The following is a 26,123-nucleotide window of genomic DNA, read 5'->3' as shown; positions in this document are numbered from 1 at the left end:
GTGTGTATGTTGGGTGTGTGTGGTGTGTGTGTGTGTGTGTGTCTGTGTATGTTGGCGTGTGATGTGTGGTGTGTGTGTTTGTTAGTGTGTGTGTCTGTGTGTCTGTGTATGTTGGTGTGTGTGATGTGTGATGTGTGATGTGTGTGTGTGTGTGTTTATGTGTGTGTCTGTGTATGTTGGCGTGTGTGATGTGTGTGTGTGTGTCTGTGTATGTTGGCGTGTGTGATGTTGTGTCGATGTGTGTGTGTGTGTGTTGTGTATGTGTGGTGTGTGTGTGTGTGTGTTGTTGTTGGTGTGTTGTGTGTGTGTGTGTGTGTCTGTGTATGTTGGGTGTGTGATGTGTGTGTGTGTCTGTGTATGTTGGTGTGTGTGATGTGTGTGTGTGTGTCTGTGTATGTTGGTGTGTGTGATGTGTGTGTGTGTGTCTGTGTATGTTGGTGTGTGTGATGTGTGATGTGTGTGTGTGTGTGTGTGTGTGTGTGTGTCTGTGTATGTTGGCGTGTGTGATGTGTGTGTGTGTGTGTGTTTGTTTGAGTGCTGTACTCCTCTAAGGGTAGGTGAGGTCCAGAGCTAAAGCCACCTCCACACAGCCTGCTCACAGTGTGTCCACTCCCCGGGCTCTCTGGGTGCTTGTACTCAGCATAGGTGACTTCTACCTGAAGAAGACGAGCCCCTGATACACCCCATCAATCAGAGAAACCTTCCCCCCTGATTGGCTGTGCTATCTGGGCGTGACTCCACAGACAACTTTCAAACCTTAAGTCTGATTGGCTAAAAAGCCTGCCAGTCATCTTCTGATTCCATGGGCTGAAGGAGAGGACAGAGATGGTACTCATCGGCATGAAATGTCATGTTCAATCTTCAGAGAAACATGTCAGATACCCTTCAAATCCATTAAGAAATGATTTAATAGGCTTGGAGGGGGCAGGCTGAGAAAACAGGGACCATTAAATATGTCTTTGAAACAATTTAACTGAAGCTCATTTACAACCAAAAATCCTACAATCACATAACATAAAAATAATGTGTTGCACACTGGGAAAAATAGATGCTTTTTTTGTTTAAAATTTCAATTTGCATTGATTTTACTGATGCCTAAATAATTTAAGTATTTCACATAATTATTTTGATTAAGGTCTGTGCTGTAATATCAACATGTAAATAGTGAGTGCTGATTGGTGGGGGTATGTTGGTATGTAAATATACTTGGTATAGTGAGTGTGGATTGGTTGATGTATCTTAGTATGTAAATATAGAGGTGAGTGCTGACTGGTTGGTGTATATTGACATGTAAATATAGACAGTATAGTGAGTGCCGATTGGTTGTGGTTAAGAAAGAGGATGCGAGAAGCGGGGACAGAAGCGACAGTGGGAAGCAGTGATGTTCCACACACCCACACTGCGTCTTTACAGAATGAGATTAAACCAGCAGCCAATCACTGAAGAGGCCTCGAGCGCCCGGAATCAGGGAGAAGAGCCAGCCAATCACACACCTGCACCACCAGCCAGCGAATGGTGAGCGAGCTGCTCACCAAACACAGCCCCATCAATCTGAGCTGCTCACCAAACACGCTGCTCACCAAACACAGCCCCCCATCAATCTGAGCTGCTCACCAAACACAGCCCCATCAATCTGAGCTGCTCACCAAACACGCTGCTCACCAAACACAGCCCCATTAATCTGAGCTGCTCACCAAACACAGCCCATAGATTCTGCACTCACACACAGAGCAGAGTGAGATTCTGCACTCCCACACAAAGCAGAGTGAGATTCTGCACTCACACACAGAGCAGAGTGAGACTCTGCACTCACACACAGAGCAGAGTGAGATTCTGCACTCACACACAGAGCAGAGTGAGATTCTGCACTCACACACAGAGCAGAGTGAGATTCTGCACTCACACACAGAGCAGAGTGAGACTCTGCACTCACACACAGAGCAGAGTGAGATTCTGCACTCACACACAGAGCAGAGTGAGACTCTGCACTCACACACAGAGCAGAGTGAGATTCTGCACTCACACACAGAGCAGAGTGAGATTCTGCACTCACACACAGAGCAGAGTGAGATTGCACTCACACACAGAGCAGAGTGAGATTCTGCACTCACACACAGAGCAGAGTGAGATTCTGCACTCACACACAGAGCAGAGTGAGATTCTGCACTCACACACAGAGCAGAGTGAGATTCTGCACTCACACACAGAGCAGAGTGAGATTCTGCACTCACACACAGAGCAGAGTGAGACTCTGTACTCACACACAGAGCAGAGTGAGATTCTGCACTCACACACAGAGCAGAGTGAGATTCTGCACTCACACACAGAGCAGAGTGAGACTCTGCACTCACACACAGAGCAGAGTGAGATTCTGCACTCACACACAGAGCAGAGTGAGATTCTGCACTCACACAGAGCAGAGTGAGATTCTGCACTCACACACAGAGCAGAGTGAGATTCTGCACTCACACACAGAGCAGAGTGAGATTCTGCACTCACACACAGAGCAGAGTGAGATTCTGCACTCACACACAGAGCAGAGTGAGATTCTGCACTCACACACAGAGCAGAGTGAGATTCTGCACTCACACACAGAGCAGAGTGAGATTCTGCACTCACACACAGAGCAGAGTGAGACTCTGCACTCACACACAGAGCAGAGTGAGACTCTGCACTCACACACAGAGCAGAGTGAGACTCTGCACTCACACACAGAGCAGAGTGAGATTCTGTACTCACACAGAGCAGAGTGAGATTCTGCACTCACACACAGAGCAGAGTGAGATTCTGCACTCACACACAGAGCAGAGTGAGACTCTGCAGTCACACAGAGCAGAGTGAGATTCTGCACTCACACAGAGAGCAGAGTGAGATTCTGCACTCACACACAGAGCAGAGTGAGACTCTGTACTCACACACAGAGCAGAGTGAGATTCTGCACTCACACACAGAGCAGAGTGAGATTCTGCACTCACACAGAGAGCAGAGTGAGACTCTGCACTCACACAGAGCAGAGTGAGATTCTGCACTCACACACAGAGCAGAGTGAGATTCTGTACTCACACACAGAGCAGAGTGAGATTCTGCACTCACACACAGAGCAGAGTGAGATTCTGCACTCACACAGAGCAGAGTGAGATTCTGCACTCACACACAGAGCAGAGTGAGATTCTGCACTCACACAGAGCAGAGTGAGACTCTGCACTCACACAGAGCAGAGTGAGATTCTGCACTCACACACAGAGCAGAGTGAGACTCTGCACTCACACACAGAGCAGAGTGAGACTCTGCACTCACACAGAGCAGAGTGAGACTCTGTACTCACACACAGAGCAGAGTGAGATTCTGCACTCACACACAGAGCAGAGTGAGATTCTGTACTCACACACAGAGCAGAGTGAGATTCTGCACTCAAACACAGAGCATAGTGAGATTCTGCACTCACACACAGAGCAGAGTGAGACTCTGCACTCACGCACAGAGCAGAGTGAGATTCTGCACTCACACACAGAGCAGAGTGAGATTCTGCACTCACACACAGAGCAGAGTGAGACTCTGCACTCACACACAGAGCAGAGTGAGACTCTGCACTCACACACAGAGCAGAGTGAGACTCTGAGTGAGCCCAGGGCCATACTTACATATCGTTATTTCTGTATAGCCTGAAATCTCCCACAGACGCTCACAGACGCTCACAGACGCTCACCGAGAACCTCGTGGCCACACGGTGAATTTAAAAAAAGGAAAACCGGAGCGTTCAGTACCTTTCCAGGGTGGCGGTGGGAGGGGGAGGGGTTCCGAACGAGAGAGCCAAAAGAGCTGCGATCTAATCACCCTCACTAATGAGCTTCATTTCCCATCGTCCATAACATTAAGCGCACATCTCATTATCACACGGAATTATGCAGCGATAATACTGACATGGCTTTGTTTTACATGTTGAGTGGGCTTCTGTTCATAGACCTCTCCACCGACCCCCCGACCGCCCGCCCACCCCCCCGGGCGCCCAGCACCCCCCCCCCACCCTCCGAACCCCCGCCCACCCCCCCCCCCCTCCTCCCACATGCTCAGGTTGCTCATAGCCAGGATTGACGCCCAGAGCTTTCATTCAAACCCTTTACGCATGAATCATTAAACCGATTCTCCACAGCCAGGTTTGCAAACCTTCTGCTCTTTGTGCTTTTATGTAACGTGAGCATCTGTACTCTACCGTAGTTCATTGATGAACTCCACCTCCGTTCATTGATGGGTTTAGCCATGGAGCAGCCTGCGCTTAGCGCTGAAAAATGATAGGAAAGATGGCTGCAGTTCATTGCGTCAGAAGGATGAAAGAACGAAATGGGCACGCATAATTCACCAAGGCTGCTTATTCATACGCTTCACCTTCACTTAGCAGGCAGTGCAAGTGCAGGCGATATGAGCAGGGTTTCATATCCATTAAATATATGAGAAAGAGAGAGAGAGGGGGCGGGAGAGGGAGAAGAAGAGATGAAAAATGACAAAAGAAAGATAACGTAATGGTGATACTGATGATGATGATGATGATGATAGGAAAATAGGCTAAATTGGCTAAACTCCTGATTGGCAGGTGAACAGTCCCCTGATAGTCATTAATCAGGACAAATAATCCAGCTTCAGACATGAAGACATAATATATGATAATTTTTCTTGTGTGTGTGTGTGTGTGTATGCGTGTGTACATGTGTGTGTGTGTGTGTGTGTGCGTGCATTTGTGTGTGTGAGTGCGTGTCTGTGTGTGTGTGTGTGTATGCGTGTGTACACGTGTGTGTGTGTGTGTGTGTGTGTGTAGTGTGTGAGTGTGTGTGTGTGTGTGCATAGGGTGTGTGTGTGTGTGCGCGTGTGTGTGCGTGTGCGTGTGCGTGTAGTGTGTGTGTGGGGTAGACACACCAGAGGTCCAGAAGCGTCCCCTCTGCCTGTCCAGCTGTTCTCTGTGTCTGTGTGCGTAAAATGAGCAACCACCGAGCGGATGAGTGCACGGCAGAGCTCTCTCCCTCCCTCTCTTCCGTTCATTCTCTTTCTTTCACTCTCACTTTTATCTCTCTCTTTCTCCCTTTGTCTTTCTCTCAGGCTGCTACAGAATGTATCTGAGCACAGAAAACCAGCTGAACTCTGTGTTCACCTGACAGATCCAAACAGCGCTTTTCTCCAACTCACAATAAGCCTCTCTTTCTGGAGAGAGAAGCACAACAAAAAGAGACAAGAGATCGATCTCTGCCCACTCTCTGTACTCCGCAGCATTACGCTAATGGCAGTGCCACATAGGAATCAAACCCGCAACCTCTTAGGCTTGCAGCAGTTCCCCATTAGCGCATCCGCTGCTCACTGTAACAGCTTTGCTCTCACGCTGTATTTTCCCGTTGGCTCCGCTCCTCGTTAATTAAGCCGTTTGAACAGAGCAGCCGCAGCAGGCCGCGCGTTTGGTGAGGAAACAAAGCGGCTTTACTTCAGGCGTTCAGCGGCGCCGCGCAGCAAGGAGAAAGCCCACTGAGGCTACAATCCCACCCACACCCGAACGGTTCCACTGTTTAAACACAGCGCAGTCTGTTCACCCGGCTCCGCCGGCAGAGCCACGTGCGGCTGAGAAGAAAACGACCGCGAGCCCTTTGGAATTACAGGAACGTTAATTGCTCCGGAAATGTGGTTCACAGGCGTGCTCTCGCAGTGCATGAGGCCATTTACGTCCAGGTTTCATTGCCATGGAAAGATCCCATTTGTAAGCTTCCACACCTCTGTGCCACAGACAGCAACCAGAGTTTAAGCACCATGGACAGAGTTCAGATTTCCACACCATGGACAGAGTTCAGATTTCAGCACCATGGGCAGAGTTCAGATTTCAGCACCATGGACAGAGATCAGATTTCAGCACCATGGACAGAGTTCAGATTTCAGCACCATGGACAGAGATCAGATTTCAGCACCATGGACAGAGTTCAGATTTCAGCACCATTGACAGCAGGACCTTTTCCGGGGAAAGTCTGGCTGAAATGCCATTTTTAAGCGGCACAGAACTCTGACTCCAAACCAGCTGAGCTCCAGCTCTGTGTGTGCAGTTGGGTGGGGAGATCTCAGCTTGCTTCCCCTCTTTCTGAGAAGCTGAACATGCGGAAGTGGTCAGTTCCCGCAGTCTGCCTCCTCTCCACACACAGAGCCAGACACCCCTCACACCCCACAAAGCTGCCCAGACACAGGGGGCCAGAACCTGCTCTGACACTGATACCTAGCTCTCCCTGCACCTCGGGCACTCTGTTCCTCGGTACTGAGTCAGGTACAGAGCAGGTAATGAAATAAACATTATCCTGAAGGAAAGGGAAAAAAACTTCTCCTCAAAATCTCTAAACATGCTGTCGCTTTCTCTGCCTCTCCCCCTCCTCCTCCCTGCTTTCACTCCCTCTCTCCTTTCCTCCCCCTCCTCCTCCTGCTTTCACTCCCTCTCTCCTCTCCTCCCTCCTCCTTCTGCTGCTTTCACTCCCTCTCTCCCCCCTCCTCCTCCTGCTTTCACTCCTCTCTCCTCTCCTCCCTCCACCTTCTGCTGCTTTCACTCCCTCTCTCCCCCCTCCTCCTCCTGCTTTTACTCCCTCTCCTCTCCTCCTCCTCCTGCTTTCACTCCCTCTCTCCCTCCTCCTCCTCCTGCTTTCACTCCCTCTCTCCCCCTCCTCACTGTCCTCCATCCCCAGCTTTAACTCCTCTCTCCCCCCTCCTCTATCTTTAGTCCTTCCCTCACATGAAGGATAATATTTTTTTATTCTTACAAGTACTGCATTTCAGTGGACATGAAGGTAATTATCTTCATCTGAAAGCTTTCTGCAGACGAAAGAGTTGCTCCACAAACCAGAGGCAACAGATGAATTCTGGCAGATGGCAATCTGTTAAAACTCTCACCATTCCTTAGACAGAGTGTTCAGAGGCTTCTCAGAAAGCTTTCTTTCTCACTTGTGAGAGGAAGAGTCCAGGTCAGGTCACAGGCTAGGGGTTCAGGGCAAGCACTACTTGTTTTGTCATCAATATTACCACTAAAATTTTGATACATTTGGCTGTAAGTCAAAGATAAGAACTAACTTGTAGGGTGAGTCCAGGCATGTAGAAACATAGACTGATCCATATTTTAATGAAATTATTTCACATTTTAATTACAGCAGTCCTGATATTAATATGTATGAGGGAATATTCACACACAAAGATATTCACAGATGAAAGGTCTTGACAGTGAGATAAGCAAGTAATTAGCCCGTTAGCTATAAATAAAATTAACTATTACAGTTCCATGACGGCAGGCTGCAGATCTGATACCATTTATAACAGGGATATTTTCACATGGGCATGCGCTGAGTACCACAATTACAGCTACACTGCCCTGCAGCGCTGATGCAATCAACTGATGATGTAAAGCAAATCACGCATATCTTAGAAGATATCTACCAACCAAGAATATAATACTGCCACAAGCAGTGATACAAAGGGTCCAGGCATAGACACAAGCCACTGTTACATGGCCAACCAGTGGCTATAATGAGGTACTTTGTACCACTGTGCCAAGTGCCGCTGGTCTCACCCATGAGCTCAGGCCAGAATTACAGACAGAGGTGACACAAAAGTAAAAGATCAATGCCAGATGAGTCATGCTCTATAGCACCACCATATGGTTCAACTGGGACAATACCTTCATCTTTGGGAGTGGCAATATAGCTACCAAAGTTCATCACCACTTGGGAGTTCTTAGCATTTTTGTGATGAGACGCTCCCGCAATGATATTCACTGGTTCCTTTTTAATGCATCAAAATTCAGTATAGGGCTTTCATGGAGCCCGGTCTGAGGAGGCTCACAAATTTCATGCAAATCGGTCCACTTTTGTCAAAGAAGCATTTTAAGTGTTTTTCAAAAAATGCAAATTTGCAAAAAAATCCAATATGGCAGGCTTTATGGATCCTTCAGGCAAGTTTGTTATGAGCCAGGGTATCGGAGGAAAAAAAGAATTTTGACAATAGGCCAAACCGTTCAAAACTTATAGTTCAAAAAATGTCCAAAATTTGACTTTGTTCCTATAGTGCCACCATCAGGCTAGTGTGAATAGGTTTAGTTATCTGAATAGCAGGTGGGAATGGGAACAAATCTGCTAAATTTGGTTGCTTTACAATGCCCAGTTTTTTCTCCGAAAATACTTTCTTAAAATAGTTTCTACATTGTCATCCCCACAAGACTTACTTACAACTATTTTTACCTAAAAATCTGTTTAACTTTATTTTTAAACTGATTTCACTCTAAATGTGGAAAAGACCCTTTGTATTATCTGCCAGCAAGGTAGGAATCGATTATGGCGATTAGTATAGTGATAGTTGTCCTGACTGCAACATGGTTAGCACAGACACTGCTGCCAAAATGAATATAAATGGCGTCTGCAGGAGGAGACCGAAGCCTGGCTTCCCCGTGAGCATGTGCCACTTAATGAACCATCTCCAGTGGGTTACCTAAGCATGCAGACTTCAGCTAGGGCTGGTGGAGTAGCATTCAGCCATCAATCCACCCTTTACCTCAATCCCCAAATCAGGAAGCAAATTCTGCTCATTCCAATTTCTTGCGATGAACTCAGAACAGGCTGACCAAGCTCAAGCAACCCAAAACATGCGCCGCGTTGTGTCAGTGTCTGGGTAAGGATACTGGGGCCTTTATTCAGTTTTTCTATCAGAATATTCTGTGTTTCAATCAGATCTCCCTGCTTCGGCAGACCACGATGGAATTGTTGGTAACTTCGACATTCACATAGACAAGGATAACAATGCCACAGCAGCTGCTTTTTCTTCTATTATTGACACTGCTGGTTTTACATAAACTGTTTCTGGGCTCCCCTGACTGTCACAGACTCACATGAGACCTAGTGCTATTCTAGGGCATTCAGTTTACAAACCTTACCAATGCTCCCCACAACCATGCCTTGTCAGATCACTTCCTTATTATATTGATTATTCCTTATTCGGTATTATTTAATTTTATCCAACAATCTGTTTAACTGAATTTTTCAACTTAATCCAGTTTGGGAAAGGGGCCTCAGATTTGGAAAACGCCCTTTGGAAACAGACAAACCTGTCCACTGAAGAACCAAAATAGTGTCACAGCCTGCTGCTCAACCCTTCTACCACCCTCATGACAAGTTCCCAGAAGCATTTCTTACTGGACAAGAAGCCACTGAGGCTTTCCTCAGCCAACCAGCTGACTAACCACTTAGCAGCGCAGAGAAGGGCCCTTCATCAAGTTTCTCACACTTGAAAAAAAAGACAAGCAGACAGAAAATTGTTGTACAACGATGTGACTCATGCCCTGCAGCAAACAAGAAGAAAACTGGAGAGAAAGTGGTGCTCATCCAAATTAGAGGTATTTGGCCTTGCACAGGAACATGGCTGCCTTCTGAAATTATTATATTCTAAATCATTATATTTCTTCAATCCAAGTAAACAGAATGAACATAATGCAGTATTTATCCGCAGTGCTGTAAACAAACCAACTAAAACGAAATCTCATGAAACTGCAAATCACCCTCTTAATTATAGCAGCGGTGACTTTATGAACTCTTTAAATGAGAAATTAGAAACTATTAGAGACCGGATCTCCCTGATGTCCTCTTCTCCTGCCATTACTTCCCCAAAAGCCTGTGAAAAAGCCGGCAGAAACACTACAGAATGAAGCACCGACCCCAAGCTACACTGTTTTACTCCGACCGAAGCAGATGAGCTGACCAAGTCAGCTATAACCTCAAAGCCAACCACATGCCCTCTCCATCCGATCCCATCCTGAATGGTGAGGAGCCTTCTCCCTGTGTCAGGCCAGCACGTGCTCCATGGCTGTATGGTTTCTCTGTCTCGGTCCGGTTGCTCCCATAATGAAATCCTGGTGCGGGCCACATGTTCCCCATTCTATCACAGGTATCTTTGTATCTACTCTCTAAAACCCTTCTCCACCCACAGCTCTTCCCGAACTCTCCTTTCTTTGTTTCCCACTCTCACTAATGGAGTAACTGCCCCCCCTTTCCAAAGTCACCCAAAACCTGCTGTCCGCCCCCTGTATGTCCACCACTCCAGCCAGCAAAGCACTCCCCCCTCCCCCCAGTCAAACCATCACACCCCCACCCTGAGCTGGCCAAGGGGTATACCCCCCACCCCACACACCCACCCTGAGCTGGCCAGAGGAGGATAACCCCCTCCCCCCACACCACGGAACCTCCACACACACCCTGAGCTGGCCAGAGGAGGATACCGCCCCCCCCCCCCCCCGCCCCCCAAAACGGAGTCCGATTCCTTCCAAGGTCTCATCCTGTCCTGTTCTTAAAGCTCTGTGGGGGTCCTGGCCAGTGTAATCTATAAAGTGTGTCCTTTGTAAAATAAGCTACAAAAATAACATTTTAGATTCACTTATGGATTTGAGGCATATCAGGGAGAGCACACCCAGTCTCACCCCTTGTTTTTATGTGGAACTACAGTTAAATTCCGGAATACTCTAAAATACCCCACTCCAGACAGTTACTCCCAGTCTCCGCCAGTCCCCCGTTGACATCACTTTGTGGCACTTTGGTGAAACAGCGCAGAGGGAAACATTTTCAGCAAAGTGAAAAATTTTAAGTTGTTTTTGCATTTTAGTTTTCCCAAAACACTTTGATAAACATGATAAACTGTCTACAGATGCAAAAACTGACACATTCATTTGTTTTTTATTAATTTAGTTTTTTTGTTTATATTTCTTTTTTTTGTCACTTCTCCTTTGTCACAAATATATTTTCTTGGGGGAGGAGGGAGTACTTCTCTTCTTTTGGGGCTGCTGTTCTGGGAGCTGGACACCAGGGGGAAGGCTCAGGAACATTAATCTGCTCCATAAGAGACAGGACAGGGCAGCGAGACAGAAAAGCTTCACGTTCAAGAGCAGGATATGACCTGTACAAGGGACTCCAATTTAGACACACACACACACACACACACTCACTAACTCAATCATGTCAGCACGAGGCACAACTGACGTATCTAAGCAACAAGTGGGAGGAGGGGGATGAGCTTCTTTTTGTTTTGGTAATAGTGTGACGATGACAGAACTCAAATGAGGCCACATCAGTGTCACAGAGTAGGACCCAAATAAAAGCGAAGAGGCTATTTGGGTTCACAGAGCTAAAGAGGACAAGAGCGCCACCTGGATCCAGGTACTGAAATATACCCATACATACTCATACAGACCTATACATACTCATGCCATACTCATACATACATACTTATGCCATACATACTCATACAGACCCGTACCTACATACTCATACATACTCATACAGACCCATCCATACCCACACAGATCCATATGTACCATATAAATCCATGTGTCCATTCACACACACACACAAACACACACACACATAGATTTGTGCAGACATGTACAGAACTGTATGGAGTCAGACTGTTGTTCAGAGCCAGCTTACAGTTCTACTACCCCCTCTCTTTCTGATTACACCTCTCCCTCCCTCCTTCCCTTACCCCTCCTCTCTCTCATCTTCCCCCTCCTCCCCCTCCTCTCCCTCCCCCTCCCCCACCTCGCTCAGTGCCACGCCCGTCTCCCTGCAGTGTGACTGGAGAGCACTGGTATTTTCCCAGCAGGCTTTGCTCCAGGTTAAATGAATAAATCAGGGCAATTAAATTACGGGTGTCCAGTCGGACCAGCTCTTCGGCCCCTAGGAGTCCATCTCTGAACCTCCTGGGACTGTGCAGCTGAGCGCCAGTGCACCAAAACCATAAATTACCCCCATCCACCCGGGACGGGGGCTGAACTGGGACGTCCTGCTGAGAATCCACAGCTCTCTATCCTCCTTTTTTTAAATCTCTCTTCTCTCCCTGACGAGCATGCACGGATAAGCCTGCACACACAAGCATGCACAGACAAGCCTGCACACACAAGCATGCACACACAAGCCTGCACACACAAGCATGCACAGATAAGCCTGCACACACAAGCATGCACACACAAGCATGCACACACAAGCATGCACAGACAAGCCTGCACACACAAGCATGCACAGACAAGCCTGCACACATAAGCCTGCACACACAAGCATGCACACATAAGCCTGCACACACAAGCATGCACAGACAAGCCTGCACACACAAGCAAGCACACACAAGCCTGCACACACAAGCATGCACACACAAGCAAGCACAGATACGCATGTACAGATAAGCCTGCACAGATAAGCCTGCACACACAAGCCTGCACACACAAGCAAGCACACACAAGCCTGCACACACAAGCATGCACAGATAAGCCTGCACACACAAGCATGCACACACAAGCATGCACAGATAAGCATGCACAGACAAGCCTGCACACACAAGCATGCACACACAAGCATGCACACACAAGCATGCACAGACAAGCATGCACACACAAGCATGCACAGACAAGCCTGCACACACAAGCATGCACACACAAGCAAGCAATCCAGTATGTTACTGAAATACGCACACAACACAGTCCTGTTCATTACTGTAAGAGACGCACCCTGTTTATTACTGAAGGAGACATGCTGTTCATTACGGAGACACACCCTGCTAATTACTGAGAGTGCTCTGCTATTTGACTTTCGCAAACAAACGGAGGATTACGGAAGACAGGTGGTTTAAAAAGGAAGTGCAGCCTGCCAAACGGGAATCTGTGCTCCTGGCTGAGAGGAAGCCACGGAGGAGGAAAGGAAAGGATGGAGACGGGGCGGAGGAGGAAAGGAAAGGACTGAGACGGGGCGGAGGAGGAAAGGAAAGGACTGAGACGGGGCGGAGGAGGAAAGGAAAGGATGGAGACGGGGCGGAGGAGGAAAGGAAAGGATGGAGACGGGGCGGAGGAGGAAAGGAAGGATGGAGACGGGGCGGAGGAAAGGAAAGGATGGAGCGGGGCGGAGGAGAAAGGAAAGGACTGAGACGGGGCGAGAGGAAAGGAAAGGACTGAGCACGGGGCGGAGGAGGAAGGAAAGGACTGAGACGGGGCGGAGGAGGAAAGGAAAGGACTGAGACGGGGCGGAGGAGGAAAGGAAAGGATGGAGACGGGGCGGAGGAGGAAAGGAAAGGACTGAGACGGGGCGGAGGAGGAAAGGAAAGGATGGAGACGGGGCGGAGGAGGAAAGGAAAGGACTGAGACGGGGCGGAGGAGGAAAGGAAAGGATGGAGACGGGGCGGAGGAGGAAAGGAAAGGACTGAGACGGGGCGGAGGAGGAAAGGAAAGGACGGAGACGGGGCGGAGGAGGAAAGGAAAGGACTGAGACGCGGCGGAGGTGGAGCGGCGAACCAACGTTCCCCTTGGGCAGGACGCCACTGCCTTTAAACGAGGGACACGGAGCACCTCAGCCCTGCCCTGGGGTGCAAACTAATTTACACGCATTTTAAGAACCTCTCTCTCCAGAGGCGGGGAGGGAGAGCAGGCCACACGCCGCTGGAGCTCCGCTGGGGGACGGGCCGCTTACCGAAACCTTTCTGCTTCTGATGCTACCGCTGAATTGGGCGGACGGCCCTGGAGCGGTTCGCGGGCCAGCCGGGGCGCGGTCCCGCGCGCACGAACTCAGTAACGAGGACAGCGGGGCACAGCCGCCACCGAGCCGCGAATCAGCCGCCAGCACTATAATGTAAGTGCCAGCGCAAGAGGGCCGCTTGAGGGGGAGCCCTTCTCCCATGATTACAGGGCCGCGGGTGTCAGCCAAGGGTTCGAGCTTCCCCAGGGCACAGCGGCACTCATCTCACGCTGGATTCAAGCTCGTTTACTCCTTTTTCCATTTGTACAGAGTAATTGTGAACGCAGAGCAGAGACCCCCAAGGCTTATTAATAACTGAAATAGATGGGAAAAGGGAAATTTGACTAAATGTTCAAAACTGAGGTTGGAGCCAAAACACCCGAAACACAAACGTTAGGTCGTTTTATTCATGGCTGCAGTCCAGGAATTTAGACTTCAATAATAAAGCTTTTGTGTCAAGTGTTTTGTTATGCTTCCAGTTTCAAATGCGATGGCAAATATTACCGAAACCCGCATAGTTCTGGCACAGTCTCCATGACTCAGTGCCCATTCCCTCTGTTCTCAGTGCACATTCTCCCTGTTCTCAGTGCACATTCTCTCTGTTCTCAGTGCACATTCTCCCTGTTCTCAGTGCACATTCTCTCTGTTCTCAGTGCACATTCTCTCTGTTCTCAGTGCACATTCTCTCTGTTCTCAGTGCACATTCTCCCTGTTCTCAGAGCACATTCTCCCGGTTCTCAGTGCACATTCTCCCTGTTCTCAGTGCACATTCTCCCTGTTCTCAGCGCACATTCTCTCTGTTCTCAGTGCACATTCTCTCTGTTCTCAGTGCACATTCTCTCTGTTCTCAGTGCACATTCTCTCTGTTCTCAGTGCACATTCTCTCAGTTCTCAGTACACATTCACTCTGTTCTCAGTGCATATTCTCTCTGTTCTCAGTACACATTCTGTCAGTGACAGGGGGTGGAGTCACAGGCACCTGACATACAGAAGGGGGAGGGGCTTATGGTGAAAGGAGAGGGGCTATCGTGACTCATTTATTAACTACTGAGTCTCATTTAGAAACTATCGAGTGTCATCAGGAAACTACTGGGTTTAATTAAAAACTACTGAGTCTCATTTAGAAACTATTGAGTCCCAGTTTAAGATGGAACTGACTGTAAAATAATGTTTTTTTCATTGCCTTGATTGCACTGCATTGCGCTCAATGGTAAAAACATTTTTCAGAGAAGCACAACCATAAAAACCTGAATGACAGATCGCTCATTACCTTACAGTATTATTAACACACACGTGTACATTACCACAATCACAAGTCAATTAACGCCATTGTTTCTCTCCTTCCTTCACTTCATAGCTCATCTCCTTTGTGATTTTTAAACACCCTCAGGATTCTGTCGGTATAATTGCTGCGTTTCAGTGAACGCGATCGATACATAATTAATGACAGAAAGAGCCTGTTTCAGCGCACCCCATTACGGAATGGCGGGGGACTGAAGAGAGCCTTCCGCACGGAACGCAGTGGAACGCGCTCTGCGAGACTCTCCCACGCACGTCAGGATTCGCTGAACACCTGTCTTAATATTGTCCTCACAATGAAAAGCACGCACTCCACTTTTTATGCACAAGCACAGCTACATAAAATAACAGGGCATGCAGAATCTCCTCTTTATCCGCAGAGCAAATGGCTGTAACACCAGCTGTAATTCCACAGGTAGCTCAGGCACCGAAACCAGACCCCCCTCCCGTCCCTGCCCCCCCCCGAGACTCCCCTCCTCTCTCACCTGGCGAGCAGGTTGCCGGGGCGGGGTGGACCGTCGTAGACGGACAGGATGTCGAAGTCCTCCTCCAGGGCGAACCCCTGGAACAGCAGCTGCACACGTGCGTGTTCGGGCGCGGGCACCACCCAGGTGCAGTTGGCATAGTTGGGGTATCCGTAGGGATATCCCGGGCTCTCTATGGTCCCGTTGGGTTCCCGCAGGGTGTAGCTGCAGTTTTGGGCTGGAGGAGAGTTTGGGGGGGGGGGGGGTGGGAAGAACAGCAGGGTCAGAGAATGAGAGCACTATTCACTGACCAATAATGCATTATTCACTTCAGTTCACCAAACGATATTGCACTTTTCACTGCATTTCACTGCAGTTAATAAAAGCCCCACCCTCTCTCCAGTTGTATAAAAGCCCCACCCCCTCCACAATCTCATCAGTGCTCATTAACACTGGTGATCTCAGTAGCCCTGCTCATTAACACTGGTGACATCATTAGCCCTGCTCATTAACACTGGTGGCATCATTAGCCCTGCTCATTAACACTGGTGACATCATTAGCCCTGCTCATTAACACTGGTGACATCATTAGCCCTGCTCATTAACACTGGTGACATCATTAGCCCTGCTCATTAACACTGGTGACATCATTAGCCCTGCTCATTAACACTGGTGACATCATTAGCCCTGCTCATTAACACTGGTGACATCATTAGCCCTGCTCATTAACACTGGTGACAGCATTAGCCCTGTTCATTAACACTGGTGACATCATTAGCCCTGCTCATTAACACTGGTGACATCATTAGCCCTGCTCATTAACACTGGTGACATCATTAGCCCTGTTCATTAACACTGGTGACATCATTAGCCCTGCTCATTAACACTGGTGACATCATTAGCCCTGCTCATTAGGAGAATGAGCTGTTTGGCAGCAGATCTTTCAGATGACAGTCAAGCGAGAGCTCGGTGAGTGTTTGAAGCCCACCAGGCCTGTCTGGCTGTTTGGAGTAAACCCAGACTGGGGCCAAATGATCATTCAAAATACTTTAACCCTTCAAAATCCAGGAAGTTCCTCCAGATTCCTCCAATTATAGAACACCACGGTTGTGGTCAACCGTCACCTCTTCCCTCCTATGACCGTGCCTGTTGCCTAGCGACATGATTTTCTGGCAGTTCTGGTGGACTTGCAGAAGCGTTTTCAGCATTAAGTGTTCTGGGCACCCATCTGCCTCGAGTCCGGGTAACACGCCTGTCGCTTACCTGCTCTGACAGTCCCAGAATGCCCTGGGGCCATCCATCAGAGCTCTATCATCCATCTTTATTTACACCCAAAAACACTCTGACGGAAACTGCTGTGAGTGTTAACAGACAGCCCGTAAAATCCGACCCGGTTCCTTCAGCCATACTGACAGCACTCACAGACGGGGCTTCCACTGTCAATCAAAAACATTTAGCACCTGCTAAATAAGCTAGTTAGCAAGCCATGCTAATTAGCCATGCTAATTTTAATTTTTTGTGTTAACATCAGCCTGCCCAGGGACAACAGATGAAAATTAGCGATCTAGCTAAATCTGGCACATTTACATCACATAATAGTGATGTTGATCAATGTGTATTGTCCCTGCCAAATAAATAAATAAATAAATAAATAAATAAATAAATACATTTTTCAATGAACAACATGCTTTTGGGCATGGCACGCTATCTCAGTAAGTATGAAAAGGCTGTTTGCTCTTCAGCATCTCTAGTGCTAAGAGGAGTATGCTCAGTGATTTAATAGTTTTTTCCGGTATGGGAGAGGGCTTTGTTTCTATTACATTATCATCACTTAGGGTACGTTGCTAGCCACAGCGAAGAACCGTAGTGCAGAACATCAGTGTTACTCTCAGGAATACAAAAATATGATATTGCCAAAAAAGGGACAGGGGCCCATTTATAATCAATAAGTATAATTTTAACCTAACAAACAACAATTTGTACTCTGACAAAAATCAAAGTACCAAGTATCAAAGTACCAAATCAAAGTAAAAAATATATCTTTTTTATGCAGCTATTGCTATAGCATGATCCAAAAGGAAATCGAAAGAAAGAAAGAAAGACAGAAAGAAAGAAAGAAAGACTGCAGTGGAAGATGGGCAGTGTTTCTGCTGTTCTGACTGCAGAGGGAAGATGGGCAGGGTTTCTGCTGTTCTGACTGCAGTGGAAGATGGGCAGGGTTTCTGCTGTTCTGACTGCAGTGGGAAGATGGGTAGGGTTCCTGCTGTTCTGACTGCAGTGAGGAGGGAAGATGGGCAGGGTTCTCTGCTGTTCTGACTGCAGTGGAAGATGGGCAGTGTTTCTGCTGTTCTGACTGCAGTGGGAAGATGGGCAGTGTTTCCGCTGTTCTGACTGCAGCGGGAAGCTCATTCCACCACCAGGGGGCAGAGCAGACAGGAGACGTGACCTGGAAGTGCAGGCTCATGAGGGGAAGGGGGCCAGATATCCAGAGCGAGCAGAAAAATGGACACTCCTGTTTGGTGAGTCAGTGCCTAATGAACTTATGAAAATATAACAAAGCTGTTTATTTAGCAGCCCGATAGAAGCAAGGTGTTACATTTTCTGCAAACCCATATAGGTAACCAGGGGAGGGAGGTGAGAAGGGGAGTGACATGGCTGAGTCTGGGGAGGCTGTAGATCAGAGGAGCAGCAGTGTTGTGGAGGAGCTGCAAAGGTCTGGTGGTGGAGGCAGGGAGGCCAGCGAGGAGCGAGGTTCAGGAGTCTAGATGGGAGGTGATCTGTGCCTGGACTAAGAGCTGGGCTGAGTAGGGGGACAGTGAGGAGGGAGGTGAGGAGGGAGGTGCAGGCGTCCAGATGGGAGGTGATCAGCACCTGGACTAAGAGCTGGGCTGAGTAGGGGGACAGTGAGGAGGGAGGTGAGGAGGGAGGTGCAGGCGTCCAGATGGGAGGTGATCAGCACCTGGACTAAGAGCTGGGCTGAGCAGGCGAAGAGGAAGGGGCGGGTGCTCCAGATGATGGACAGGAAGGATGCGAACCCGTGACAACCCGCTGCGATGCGCGCGGAGAGGGACGCAGACTCTGACTCCATTAGCGCTCCAAGATTCCAGGCTGATGATGAGGATGGCCCAGGATGAGGCTGGAGCACGCGTGGTTCTTTTACACACCATATGAGGCCTGCGATGTTTGCGAGGTCTTCTTCAGGCCCTTAACACGCATTGCATGTTTCTGCTTTATCGAGACATAACTAACACTGCAGTGTCTCTCTGAAGCTCTCTGCAGCAAGCAGAGCTGCCTGTAAAGACTTAGCGCAACACCCCAGCAACTCACCTCTCTCTGAACCCACCCCCCCCACCCCAAACCCCCTCCCCTCCCCAAACCGGGGTGTGGGGGCTGCTCTGAGACACTGGGGTTTGCTTAGGGGGGCTCGCTTTGTTCCACCAGCCACCTGCAGAGTATATCAGCGCCCCAGTAGACAAACTCATAACCCACAGACCCCACTACAGAGGAAACATACTGATCACACACTACAGCTCAGAGTATTACAGAGAGAACTGTTTGTCTACAAACATACACATACACTTGCACACGCACACACACACATATGTACATACACAATCACAACCGCAAACACACACCTGCACAAGACACACAAACACACAGGCACACACACACACACAGGCACAAACACACACACGCATTCAGTATGATGACAGTAACACAACGCACAACGCACTCATAACACACCAGTACGGACAACCACCAACACACCATGCTCAACATGAAACACACACATGCACACACACACACTTACACGCACTCACACACGCACACACACACACACGCACACGCACGTTAGTCCAGAGACAGACATGAAGCAAAGGCTGTGGCACACTGCTGCATCTGCAGTAAATCATTTCCAGTTACCGTGGTTTCAGCAGTCTCATTTGACAAGGTCACCATGGTTTCCTGTTTCAGACAGAAACAGACGAGCACCTAGCATTTACTTTACAGGTAAATAAGCATTCATAAGAGCGACAAGGCAAAGTAATTACATACGTTATTTATTATTATTATTATTATTATTATTATTATTATTATTATTGTGAATTATTATTATTAATTTCCTTATTTGCTTAAAGTGCAGATTTCCCAGTTGGGCTCAAGGCCACTAAATCAATGCCAGACTGCTGGATTGCAGCCGGCTGCTTCCAGGCCCGTCTCTGTAATGGTGATGTTGCTGTCATCCCAGTTCCTGCCCTAATGGCTGCATGAGGTGGCTGTAAAGAGCCGGAATGGCGCCGGACGCAGGTCTATCGCTCTTTTCCCCACTGGTCAGCAGGTCAGTCCATCAGCGCTTCAGGCAGCCGGTTGGGGCTCCCTCGCCCACGCCCGCCAACATCGCTCCACAAACGCAGCGTGAACATCGCCCCCGGCAGCACGAGCCGCCGTTAATGCCGGATTCATTCACCCAACTGGGGGGTCAACTGTGTTCAGCGCACTGACACAGTCGCATGCAGACGCATCCCCTTTCATTTCCATGCGCTGACACCGTCGCATGCAGACGCATCCCCTTTCATTTCCATGCGCTAACACTGTCGCATGTAGACGCATCCCCTTTCATTTCCATGCGCTGACACCGTCGCATGCAGACGCATCCACTTTCATTTCCATGCGCTGCTGTGGATCACAAATATTTACTGTTGCCACAAATTGTCATAATTAATTAATGTGCCATATACAGGCAGACTAAGTAGAAATATTTGTTTTCATTACTTCATAATAAATAACACACTCTGCTGAATGCTGATAGCTGAGTGAAAGTGGTTGTCATCATTGTTATAAGTCCCATCCCCAGCGGTATATGGGCGGAGTCCCCAGCGGTATGTGGGTGGAGTCAGGGTTCTGTCCCCAGCGGTATGTGGGTGGAGTCCACAGCGGTATGTGGGTGGAGTCAGGGTCCTGCCCCCAGCGGTATGTGGGTGGAGTCAGGGTTCTGTACCTAGCGGTATGTGGGTGGAGTCAGGGTTCTGTCCCCAGTGGTATGTGGGTGGAGTCAGGGTTCTGTCCCCAGTGGTATGTGGGTGGAGTCAGGGTTCTGTCCCCAGTGGTATGTGGGCGGAGTCAGGGTCCTGTCCCCAGCGGTATGTGGGTGGAGTCAGGGTCCTGTCCCCAGCGGTATGTGGGCGGAGTCAGGGTTCTGTCCCCAGCGGTATGTGGGCGGAGTCAGGGTTCTGTCCCCAGCGGTATGTGGGCGGAGTCAGGGTTCTGTCCCCAGCGGTATGTGGGCGGAGTCAGGATCCTGTCCCCAGCGGTATGTGGGCGGAGTCAGGGTCCTGTCCCCAGCGGTATGTGGGCGGAGTCAGTGTCAGTGGCCACAGGGCATCACACCGCACTGCCGGAATGCTACAGGAATGGGAATTCCGTTCAGTATGGCAGATTTCCAATGTGAAATATGGAGACAAACAAGCCGTAGCCCACTGAAAGCTGAATATGATCTCTGCTCATTCTCCCGAAGGACTGTGACATTCTCTCCTTCCGGGGGAGACATAGCTCAGGAGGTAAGACCGATTGTCTGGCAGTCGGAGGGTTGCCGGTTCAAACCCCGCCGTGGGCGTGCCGAAGTGTCCTTGAGCAAGACACCTAACCCCCAATTGCTCTGGCAAATGAGAGGCATCAATTGTAAAGCGCTTTGGATAAAAGCGCTATATAAATGCAGTCCATTTACCATTTACCATTTACCATTTACCAAACACCCCTCCCTCGTCATCCCACCATTCTCTCTTTCCAAGAGGTTGACTGCAGCAGTGAAGGACAATGAGCTCTGTTTCAACATACACACACTTACATGCACACAAACAAACACATGCATGCACACACACACACTCACACAGGCACACACACACACACACACACACACCCTGATGACCGCGGGGCCACTAGTGCCGATGACCGCGGGGCCACTAGTGCTGATGACCACGGGGCCACTAGTGCTGATGACCGCGGGGCCACTAGTGCTGATGACCGCAGGGCCACTAGTGCTGATGACCGCGGGGGCCACTAGTGCTGATGACCGCAGGGCCACTAGTGCTGATGACCATGGGGGCCACTAGTGCTGATGACCACGGGGCCACTAGTGCTGATGACCGCAGGGCCACTAGTGCTGATGACCGCAGGGCCACTAGTGCTGATGACCACGGGGCCACTAGTGCTGATGACCGCGGGGCCACTAGTGCTGATGACCGCAGGGCCACTAGTGCTGATGACCGCGGGGGCCACTAGTGCTGATGACCGGGGGGGCCACTAGTGCTGATGACCGCAGGGCCACTAGTGCCGATGACCGCGGGGGCCACTAGTGCTGATGACCACGGGGGCCACTAGTGCTGATGATCGTAGGGGCCACTAGTGCTGATGACCACAGGGCCACTAGTGCTGATGATCGTAGGGGCCACTAGTGCTGATGACCGCAGGGCCACTAGTGCTGATGATCATGGGGGCCACTAGTGCTGATGACCGCAGGGCCACTAGTGCTGATGACCACGGGGGCCACTAGTGCTGATGACCACGGGGGCCACTAGTGCTGATGATCGTAGGGGCCAATAGTGCTGATGACCGCGGGGGCCACTAGTGCTGATGATCGTCGGGGCCACTAGTGCTGATGACCACGGGGCCACTAGTGCTGATGACCACGGGGCCACTAGTGCGGGGGTCACTAGTGCTGATGACCGCAGGGGCCACTAGTGCTGATGACTGCGGGGCCACTAGTGCCGATGACCACGGGGGCCACTAGTGCCGATGACCGCAGGGCCACTAGTGCCGATGACCGCAGGGCCACTAGTGCCGATGACCGCGGGGGCCACTAGTGCTGATGACCGCGGGGGCCACTAGTGCCGATGACCGGGGGGGCCACTCAACAGTGGTACAGAAACCGCACGCCTTCGTAAATTTAAGAGGTTTTGAGTCTTTATTAGGTTTATTTAAGCCATACCTGCCAACCTTTAACTAGGCTACATCTCTAGATCATTGTGCAATGTAACTGAGCAAAATCCCATTAAATATCCGAAATATGTGATAATTGTTTATGCAAATAGACAGTCTCTTCACAATGGAATGAATGGGAAATGGTTTGGGATTTGGCAAATACCCAAATTAAGCGCTAACAGCAGTGACAAAAGGACGGTGGTACAGGCATTCTTTGAGTGAATGCATAAAAATAATTTAAATACATTAAGCTGGAATTTGCATGGATTCATTAAGTAAAAATGTTAATTAATATTGTACCCTAAGTGAGTGACACAATGAAAGGCATTGCAGTTCCATTATTCCTGCAGAACGATCCCCTGGCAATGACTTCACCCTTCAGCAAAGCCTAAATTTCCTCCCAAATCTGGCACTTACAAAATGTGACCTTTATAAATAAAATAAATAAATCAGCGATTTAAATTGTTCCAAATTCTTATTTTTGTCACATTTTTTTTTAGCCTTGTGGTGGTCTCTTGAAGACTTTACAAAATTTTACATTCTAAATACAGACGACACGTTGAGTTGACAGTGGCAGTGAAGCCAGATCGACTGCAGTCACTCTCACACAAAGTCACCACCTAAGCCCTACTTTGAGCCAGGAAAAACGATGTATTACTATTTTTATCATTTTTTTAAAAAAGGTTCAATATCAGTGTGGAATTTTCCATCAACTAATTTACGCCTATGCTGACTGCTGACCTCAACCTAGACATCTATAGTATAGTAGTCTGGGCCAATCAAGAACGTACACTAAAACTTAAATAAAAATGGTTTTTTTTGCATTTTTATTTCAGTTTTTGTGTACATTCTTGATTGGCACAGACATTTAAAAAAAAAAACAAAAAAAACAAGGATATTTTAGATATTTATCGAAGTTTCTGATAGTCTGCCAGTTGTACAACAGAAAGCAAAAAGGGCACGGATGGTTTGAGGTTTAAAGTGAAAAACTGCTCTTTATGCATCTCCACAGCAGCTTGTACCACATTGTGTTTGTTTCCAGAGGCAGTACATTTCAACACATCAATTCAAGAGTTTATTCACAATTATGAAATTATATATTCATTTAAATTTCAAAGAGGCACTTCTTCGCTTTTCGGTTCTTAAGAAAAACAAGCCCTTGCCTCTTTTCTCGAATGCCTAACAGCGGACAAAGCCACTTACAAACTGAAGCCACTATTATACCCGACGCACAAACAGAAGAGAGCTTCAGCTATGTCGCCTAGTGTTATTTATTCCAGCCTGAATTTGCAGATAAGTGGTTTCAGCAGAGAGCGCCTGGGAGAGGGAGGACAGTGCTGGCATGCTGACATCCCGTTTGAGGACCACTAGCCTCACTTTCAGCAGATCTGAGTTGCCTAAAGGCGGTGGGTGAAAATGACTTCGATGATTTTGTCATTTTCTTATCCCCCACAACTTGGAACTGCACAAGCAGGAGCCATTTCCAATTACGCTGCTTCTATGAGGCACTTCTTTCATGTGTTGAACAAAACACCTTCTTCACTGCTGATGCAGGAAGTGGGGCCAATTCTACAGGAAGCAGGGCCGATTCTACAGGAAGCGGGGCCGATTCTACAGGAAGCGGGGCCGATTCTACAGGAAGCTGGGCCGATTCTACAGGAAGCTGGGCCGATTCTACAGGAAGCTGGGCCGATTCTACAGGAAGCTGGGCCGATACTACAGGAAGCTGGGCCGATTCTACAGGAAGCTGGGCTGATTCTACAGGAAGCTGGGCTGATTCTACAGGAAGCTGGACCGATTCTACAGGAAGCTGGGCTGATACTGCAAGAAGCCATTACAAAGCCCGCAGGCCATTAGAGACCTCTGTAAATATCAAAAATATGCTGAAATAAAGAATATTTTTTAAAGAAAAAGAACAACCCCCCAGCCCCTTTCAAGGCCCAGTGTAGGCGTTAAAGAGCCTCCTACACAAGAAGAGTGTTCCCTCACCCTAACCCTAACCCTACACAAGAAGAGCATTCCCCAACCCTAACCCTACACAAGAAGAGCGTTCCCCAACCCTAACCCTAACCCTACACAAGAAGAGCGTTCCCCAACCCTAACCCTAACCCCACACAAGAAGAGCATTCCCCAACCCTAACCCTACACAAGAAGAGCGTTCCCCAACCCTAACCCTACACAAGAAGAGCATTCCCCAACCCTAACCCAACACAAGAAGAGCGTTCCCCAACCCTAACCCTAACCCTACACAAGAAGAGCGTTCCCCAACCCTAACCCTACACAAGAAGAGCGTTCCCCAACCCTAACCCTACACAAGAAGAGCGTTCCCCAACCCTAACCCTACACAAGAAGAGCGTTCCCCAACCCTAACCCTACACAAGAAGAGCGTTCCCCAACCCTAACCCTACACAAGAAGAGCATTCCCCAACCCTAACCCTACACAAGAAGAGCGTTCCCCAACCCTAACCCTACACAAGAAGAGCGTTCCCCAACCCTAACCCTACACAAGAAGAGTGTTCCCTCACCCTAACCCTACACAAGAAGAGCGTTCCCCAACCCTAACCCTACACAAGAAGAGCGTTCCCCAACCCTAACCCTAACCCTACACAAGAAGAGCGTTCCCTCACCCTAACCCTACACAAGAAGAGCGTTCCCCAACCCTAACCCTACACAAGAAGAGCGTTCCCTCACCCTAACCCTACACAAGAAGAGCGTTCCCCAACCCTAACCCTAACCCTACACAAGAAGAGCGTTCCCTCACCCTAACCCTACACAAGAAGAGCATTCCCCAACCCTAACCCTACACAAGAAGAGCGTTCCCCAACCCTAACCCTACACAAGAAGAGTGTTCCCTCACCCTAACCCTACACAAGAAGAGCGTTCCCCAACCCTAACCCTACACAAGAAGAGCGTTCCCCAACCCTAACCCTACACAAGAAGAGCGTTCCCCAACCCTAACCCTACACAAGAAGAGCGTTCCCCAACCCTAACCCTACACAAGAAGAGCGTTCCCCAACCCTAACCCTACACAAGAAGAGCGTTCCCTCACCCTAACCCTACACAAGAAGAGCGTTCCCCAACCCTAACCCTACACAAGAAGAGCGTTCCCCAACCCTAACCCTAACCCTACACAAGAAGAGCGTTCCCCAACCCTAACCCTAACCCTACACAAGAAGAGCGTTCCCCAACCCTAGCCCTAACCCTACACAGAGAGCGTTCTCATCACTAACCCTACACAAGAAGAGCGTTCCCAACCCTAACCCTACACAAGAAGAGCGTTCCCTCACCCTAACCCTACACAAGAAGAGCGTTCCCCAACCTAACCTACACAAGAAGAGCGTTCCCTCACCCTAACCCTACACAAGAAGAGCGTTCCCAACCCTAACCTAACCCTACACAAGAAGAGCGTTCCTCCACCCTAACCCTACACAAGAAGAGCATTCCCAACCCTAACCCTACACAAGAGAGCGTTCCCAACCCTAACCCTACACAAGAAGAGTGTTCCCTCACCTAACCTATACAGAAGAGCATTCCCAACCCTAACCCTACACAAGAGAGCATTCCCCAACCCTAACCCTACACAAGAGAGCGTTCCTCACCCAACCCTACACAAGAAGAGCGTTCCCAACCTAACCCTACACAAGAAGAGCATTCCCCAACCCTAACCCTACACAGAAGAGCGTTCCCACCTAACCTACACAAGAAGAGCGTTCCCAACCCTAACCCTACACAAGAAGAGCGTTCCCTCACCTAACCCTACAAGAGAGCGTTCCCCACCTTAACCCTACACAAGAAGAGCGTTCCCCAACCCTAACCCTACCCTACACAAGAAGAGCGTTCCCCAACC

At 49.0% G+C, this 26,123-nt stretch overlaps 1 protein-coding gene across 1 annotated transcript in view; it reads right to left on the bottom strand.

The window, feature by feature from the left end:
- LOC135248951 (CUB and sushi domain-containing protein 1-like) overlaps positions 1-26,123 on the bottom strand; it is a 238,486-nt gene that overhangs the window by 188,475 nt on the left and 23,888 nt on the right. Inside the window, exon 2 of the mRNA XM_064324101.1 lies at positions 15,320-15,536. Within this exon, the coding sequence (XP_064180171.1) occupies positions 15,320-15,536 (217 nt within the window). The remainder of the gene's footprint in view (positions 1-15,319; positions 15,537-26,123) is intronic.

The sequence above is a fragment of the Anguilla rostrata genome, chromosome 1 (genome assembly GCF_018555375.3).
Source record: "Anguilla rostrata isolate EN2019 chromosome 1, ASM1855537v3, whole genome shotgun sequence".
NCBI lineage: Eukaryota > Metazoa > Chordata > Actinopteri > Anguilliformes > Anguillidae > Anguilla > Anguilla rostrata.
This window is presented reverse-complemented; position numbering and strand designations above follow the sequence as displayed.